Source organism: Penaeus chinensis, chromosome 6 (genome assembly GCF_019202785.1).
Source record: "Penaeus chinensis breed Huanghai No. 1 chromosome 6, ASM1920278v2, whole genome shotgun sequence".
NCBI lineage: Eukaryota > Metazoa > Arthropoda > Malacostraca > Decapoda > Penaeidae > Penaeus > Penaeus chinensis.
The window spans coordinates 741327-748826 of NC_061824.1; the positions used below are offsets into that span (position 1 = coordinate 741327).

The 7500-nt window shown below is 41.1% G+C and overlaps 1 protein-coding gene across 5 annotated transcripts in view; it reads right to left on the minus strand.

Moving 5' to 3' along the window:
* LOC125026449 (pro-resilin-like) overlaps window positions 1–7500 on the minus strand; it is a 14037-nt gene that overhangs the window by 4684 nt on the left and 1853 nt on the right. For 3 of the 5 annotated variants that reach the window (XM_047614905.1, XM_047614906.1, XM_047614904.1), the window contains exon 4: window positions 4418–4767. The exons of 1 other annotated variant lie outside the window; for it this stretch is intronic. In XM_047614905.1, coding sequence (XP_047470861.1) covers window positions 4605–4767 — 163 coding nt within the window. In that variant the 3' untranslated portion in view covers window positions 4418–4604. Of the gene's footprint in view, window positions 1–4417; window positions 5399–5796; window positions 5855–7500 lie in introns of those variants that run through there. One more of the 5 variants, XM_047614908.1, reaches the window with a different exon arrangement.

Genomic DNA, 7500 nt, shown 5'->3' on the forward strand with positions numbered 1-7500 from the left:
CTCTGCGAACATTCCATAAATGTACAGGATTCTCATCTGTTAAAGGCTGTTGCTTAGTATGCCCTCGCACGAAAAGGCATTAACATTATGCAGTCAGTAAATGTTTACTTGGGACTGCCGCTTTGCCGAGAACATTCCCAGGGGTGGTGTACTCGCTAACAATAAGTCGAAGGCGAATCAAACATTTCATAACTGTTTAATACTAATTCCTTTTCGTTTGTTAAGCAACAGCCATTTGCAAGTTAAAATCACTGATATTTCTGGAATCTCTACAACGAAGTTTAAACATCACCTTGGGCCCTCAGTAGCGCCAGCATTCCCTTGAGACCGACCAGCGCCCCCACAGAGACGCTACCATTCACGATGAGAGCCACTGAGTTCCAACTTTCCTTCGAGACTAATTTCCCTGAAGATTTGAGCCGAATCACGTGGCGTCTCATAGTATTGCCATTTGCATTTTTTTTAAAACTCATGTTTGTTTGTGCTGGATCTCTCCAAAGTCTAACTCTTTTATCATATTGTCCATCGTTCAGGTCGTATGCTCACGCTACCCAAACGCAGCATTTAGGGATCACATTTTTTTTTTTCATTCTCGGCCAAAGCATTTAAGTTACGTAATATTGGATTTAATATTTTCTTGTTTTTATTCTCTTTTCAATGGCTGTTATGATTTTAGTCTCCTTTACATTTTCTCTATGTGCGCGAGAAGCCTTTTTCAGAAAGCTGATAACTGTAGAAAGTTATCAATGAGAATGAATATAATCAGAATACAAGCGAAGTATTCAGCAGTTTCAAATACATATCTTGTATTCTAAATAAATTTATTCAAACAAATAACCTTTCTACATTTGTCGCAATGAATACGCTTCATTGACAATGACAATGACACATACAGATACGTACATACATTTTTACTGTTTACATATATATGTGTATGTTTATATATATTATTGCATGAATAAATATGAATTTCTCCACAGCGAGATATAATTCATACTTTTTTTTACGTGCCATAATGGGTACTGCTCACATGTAAATGTGCACAAGCACACAGCAGGGCCTTATTCGGCTAACGAGCATCTCTTAGTGGGGCTGTCAGAGCAATGGATATAATCAGTACATTTTTATTAAAATTTCTCGATAATTACAAAAATAATCGTCTTCGACAAAAACATTAAAACAAGGAAAACATAAGCAATCAGGCGAGTCTTAATCTACATAGGAAAAAATACAGTATTCTAATGAAGAGAACGGTTTCGAAAGAGTAAATTTAGAGAGAAGAAACTAGGAATGAGATTGCAATCTCTTTTAGAAAGGAGTTCCATAGGAGTTGGATGGGGCAGCTGGGGCACCGTAGCCGTTGCTTGGGGCAGCTGGGGCACCGTAGCCGTTGCTTGGGGCAGGGGGGGCACCGTACCCATTGCCGTTGCTGCCTCCGTTTCCGTTCTTTCCGTTTCCGTTGGAGCCGTATCCATTGCTTCCGTTCTTGCCGTTTCCGTTCCTTCCGTTGCCGTTGGAGCCATAGCCGTTACCGTTTCCGTTGGTGGCGGGTCCATAGGCGTATCCGGCGTCGGGAACGACTCCGATGAGTTCGTTGACGGAGTAGAAGCTCTCAGCTTGAGAACAGTCCACGTTGAACCACCAGTCACATACCAGGTACTGCTGGTTGAAGATGGTACCGTTGGGGCACAGGAACGAGTCCTGTTGGCGCCTGAGGGCGCGGTCCTGGCAGATATGGAACACCTGGCAGCCGGCTTCAGCTGCAGTGTCGGCGTAATAACCTTGCACCGCCTGGTCATCGCACGAGAAGCCGGTGTCGGGCACGGAAGCCAAGATGGGGTAGTCCTCGCCGGGGACGCCGCCCCCGGGAATGTTCTCGGCCAAAGCGGCAATCTCAGGGTCTACTCCGTAGGCGCCGTTGGGCGTGCCATAAGTGTTCCTGGGAGCTGCATAGCCGTTGCTAGGAGGAGCAGGTGCTCCGTAACCGTTACCATTACCGTTGCCGTTTCCGTTGAATCCGTTTGTGGGTGCACCATATCCGTTGGTGGGAGGAGGAGGTGCTCCGTAACCGTTACCGTTGCCGTTCCCGTTTCCGTTGAATCCGTTGCGGCGGTCGGCCACAACGACGCCAAGGATTGCTGTGGATAAGCATTCCTAAATGTTAAGATATGGACTGACAATAGATGAAGTATAAAATATCTCCCACTATACAGATACATATACATTGATAACGAATATATGATATAATAAAACCGTTGTGACTATCTGCATTGATGTATGGATATACAGCATATTATGTAAATATATAAAGATAAAGAATGAAAATCATGAATGTTACATTTTAAGTTGGTTAATATTTCGATGGATAATTCGATGGATAATTAAAAACCGGTATTTATTAGTCATGCACACAAATAGATATATGTGTATATATGAATATATGTATATATATGTGTGTATATATGAATATATGTATATATATGTGTGTATATATATATATATAAGAAAAATTCTAGGACGAACCGAAAACGATGAGGGACTTCATTGCAAGACGCGGGAGAGGAGGAGGGAGAGTGACGATGAACGACTGGCGGCCAACCTTTATACTCGAAGACGGTTCAGACTCCGCCCACCGACCTTCGTTCTGACTTAGTTTAGCTGTCGGTGTGAAAAACGAGGTCGCTGCTACAGCAAAAACTATGATGTGTAGAAATTTAGCAGAAAATTTAACACACACACACACACGTGTGTGTGTGTGTGTTTTCAGGAGCAGAGCGATGTGAATGAAATATCGAATCAGAATTTTTTTGGAAGATTCTTTTTCTTTCTTTTAGCAAACACCAACGATGGAAATGGAGCTTATGATTATTGCGCGTATTATATAAGCCACTAGATGGTAGAGGAGCAGCTGGTAAACTTTTATCATTCCTGTCTGTGGTTTCTCTGGGTCATCGTCGTCAAGTCTTAGTTTGGAGTGACTTATCATTCCCACTATTTTCCTATTGTTATTATCATATTGCCAATACAATTATTTTCATTACTCTATTCCCATTTGACTACCATTTCATTGTTATAGATTTTATCCTCATTGGTATGTGTCATATTTTCGTTGTGTCGCTATTTTGCTGTTATCATCAATATTTTCGTTTTGTTTATACTACTATTATTGTTGATGTTTATATTTCATTCCTATGAAATTCGATTCATATGAATCAACGATAATAATAATAAAAAAAAGTATTTAGCCGTTGTTATCGCAGGAGATAATCCAGCAGAACTTGTGGTTCCTTGTATCTTTTTTTATCCTGACACCGGATACGGAACCTGACTTTTGGCTAATGTTACACAGAGGGATGATGCTTCTCAATGTAACTATGTAACCAGAAATAGCGAATGATTGTTGTTTGGTAGTCCTTTCCTACGAAACTACCACCAAACAACAACGCTACCAAGAAGGAATTAGCATTATGCAGTCATTTAATATTTACTTGAAACTGCTGCTTTGGCCGAGAACATTCACTTAGGTGGCGCATATGACAACAATAGATGGCTGACGAATTCAATATCTTAGAACATATTTCAAGTACTGCTAAGACACAGCTATTGGCAAGTCAGAAACACTGATAGTTTTGGAATCACAAAGTCCCGTTTAGAAGCTTAAACATTAGTAATGCCAACGCCCCCTGGAAGGCGCTACCGTTTACGATGAGAACCACTGGGTTCGAACTCTCCTTCGAGGCCAACTTCCCTGAAGATTTGACCCGAATCACGAGACATCTCTTGGTGTCGCCAGTTGAAAATGATAATAATAACAATAAAAATAATTCATCTTTGCGTTTGATATCTTCAAAATGACTTTTTATTCCATTGTTCTTCGTTCAGTTAGTCTGCTCACGCCAAACGTAGCTTTTAGGGATCAGATTTTCTTTCATGCACAACTTTGCGTAATACTCCTCCTTTCAATGCCCGAACTGATTTCAATCTCATTTGCGTTCTTTTATGTGTGAGAAAACTTTTTGAGAATAATGATAATGATACACACACATACGTGCATAAACATGATATATATGGGTATTTATGTGTTCGTATGTCTGTGTATGTATGTATGACTAAGAATGACATTTCTCCACAGAGAAAGATATAATTCTCATTCATATTTTTTTTCTACGTTTGTCATAATGTTCACACTTTTTGAGAATGATCATAATAATACATACACATACGTACATACATATGATGTACATATGCATGTGTGTGTGTGTTTATGTATGAATGAGAGTGAATTTCTCTATAGCGCAAGATATAGTTCTAATTCGTACATGTTTTTCTACATGTCACACACATGTAAATGTGCACACAGTACAGGACCTTATTCAGCTGACGTGTGTCGCTTTATGGGGCTGTACAGAACAACAGATTTAACCAGAATATTTTTTTATTGAAATTTCTCGATATTTACAAAAACGAATGCAATTAGGTCAGTCATAAGTTATGGATAAAATGTATAATATTCTAATGAAGAGAACGGTTATGTTTGAGAACAAGGTAGTTCATATTATCGTGCTAAGGGTGAATATAAAGAGAAGAAACTAGGAACGAGAGTTTTAGAAAAGAGCTCCATAGGAGTTGGATGGGGCAACTGGGGCACCGTAGCCGTTGCTTGGAGCAGGAGTGGTACCGTACCCATTGCCGTTGCTGCCTCCGTTTCCGTTCCTTCCGTTTCCGTTGGAGCCGTAACCATTGCTTACGTTCTTGCCGTTTCCGTTCCTTCCGTTGCCGTTGGAGCCATAGCCGTTACCGTTTCGGTTTCCGTTGGTGGCGGGTCCATAGGCGTATCCGGCGTCGGGAACGACTCCGATGAGTTCGTTGACGGAGTAGAAGCTCTCAGCTTGAGAACAGTCCACGTTGAACCACCAGTCACATACCAGGTACTGCTGGTTGAAGATGGTACCGTTGGGGCACAGGAACGAGTCCTGTTGGCGCCTGAGGGCGCGGTCCTGGCAGATATGGAACACCTGGCAGCCGGCTTCAGCTGCAGTGTCGGCGTAATAACCTTGCACCGCCTGGGCATCGCACGAGAAGCCGGTGTCGGGCACGGAAGCCAAGATGGGGTAGTCCTCGCCGGGGACGCCGCCCCCGGGAATGTTCTCGGCCAAAGCGGCAATCTCAGGGTCTACTCCGTAGGCGCCGTTGGGCGTGCCATAGGTGTTCCTGGGAGCTGCATAACCGTTGCTAGGTGGAGCAGGTGCTCCGTAACCGTTGCCGTTGCCGTTTCCATTTCCGTTGAAGCCGTTAGTGGGTGCACCATATCCGTTGCTGGGAGGAGGAGGTGCTCCGTAACCGTTACCATTTCCGTTGAATCCGTTGCGGCGGTCGGCCACAACGACGCCAAGGATTGCTGTGGATAAGCATTCCTAAATGTTAGAATATGGAGCGACAGTAGATGAAATATAGAATAGCAAACATGTGTTTTTTGAAAGATTTGTGACTATCTCCCACTAAACTGTATAAATATACAACAATAATGAATATGATATAATGAACCTATTCTGACTATTTCCCTAGGTTAATGAATATACAATATTTTCAGTAAATATATATAGATAAAGAATGTGATTAAGGTAGCATATGGAATCATGAATGTGATATTCTAAATTAGCCATTTTGTTAAAGATGTATTCGTTGGATATTGAAAAATTTACTAGTCATACACATAGATATATATTTGCATGTATATGTATATGTATATGTTTATGTATGTATATATATATATATATGAAAAATTCTAGGACGAACCGAAAATGATGAGGGACTTCATTGCAAGACGCGGGAGAGGAGGAGGGAGAGTGATGATGAACGACTGGCGGCCAACCTTTATACTCGAAGACGCTTCAGACTCCGCCCACCGACCTCCGTTCTGACTTAGTTTAGCTGTCGGTGTGAAAAACGAGGTCGCTGCTACAGAAAAAAAAAAAAAAAAAAAAAAAAAAAACATGTATAGAAATTTAGCAGAAACCTACACACACGCACACATCTCTCTATATGTGCATGTGCTTTCAAGAGCAGGGCGATGTGAATGAAAATCGATTCAGAAATGTTTGTGATTATTCATTTATTTATTTAATTATTTTGGCAAACACCAACGATGGAAATGGAGCTGATGGTGATTGTGCGTATTATATAAGCCACTAGATGGTAAAGGAGCAGCTGGTAAACTTTTATAATTCCTGTCTGTGGTTTCTCTGGGTCATCGTCGTCAAGTCTTAGTTTGGAGTGACTTATCGTTCTCACTATTTCCCTATTGTTGTTATTATCATATTGCCAATACAATTATTTTCATTACTCCATTCCCCTTTGACTACCGTTTCTTTGTTATAGATTTTATCCTCATTGGTATGTGCCATATTTTCGTTGTGTCGCTATTTTGATGTTATCATCAATGTTTTCGTACTTTTTATACTACTATTATTGTTGATGTTTATATTTCATTCCTATAAATTTGATACATATGAATCAATTTTAAAACAGCATTTTTCCGCTGTTATCGCAGGAGATAAACCGGCAGAGCCAACCAAGAACTTGTGGTGCCTGTTATTTTTTTCTGACATGACACCGGATACGGAGCCTGGATTTTGGTTAATGTTACACAGAAGAATGATGCTTCTCATTCAATGTAACTTTGTAACCACGGTGGCGAGGGAGAGGGAGGTGGGAGACACTATATATTCTCCCAGTATATTGAGTTGCTGTTTAGGTATTTAGAGGTAATTAACTTATATTTTCAGTAAATATAGGTATTCAGTCCAGGTTTTGGTGGCAAGATTTTTTTTTTTTTTTTGTCATTTGATTGGTCACCTTCAGGAAAAAAATGACCAATGAATGCCAAGTACAGTAGTTTATATCTTTCAATTTACTCGCCTATCTATCCATACTTCTTCTGGTGCAGCAGCTCGTTAATTGCTGCAGCTTTCCACCCGGGCACATCCGCTCCCTGTGGGGCATTGGTTTGTTTCCAGTGGGCGATGAGGTGACAAGGGACCTTCGGGGCCCTTGTGGAGATTCCAGAAATATCAATGATTCTGATTTGCAAATGGCTATTGTTTGGCAGTACTTTCTTACGAACGGGAAGGAATTAGCATCATGCAATCATTAAGTGTTTACTTGGGACTGCCGCTTTGGCCGAGATCATACACACGGGTGGCATACTTGAGGACAATAGATGGCTGGCGAGTTTAATATTTTATAATATTTCAAGTATTGCTAAGAAGCGCCACTTGCAAGTCAGAATCACTGATATTTTTGGAGTCACAAGGTCCCGTCTGGAAGCGCCAACGCCCCAAGGGAGGCGCTACCGTTTACGGTGAGAACCACTGGGTTCGAACTTTCCTTCGAAACCAATTTCCCTGAAGATTTGGGCCAAGAATCGTGGTATCGCGAATCACGCAGCATCTCTTAGTGTCGTCAGCTGCATTTTTTTTTTTTTTTTTTTTTTTTTTTTTT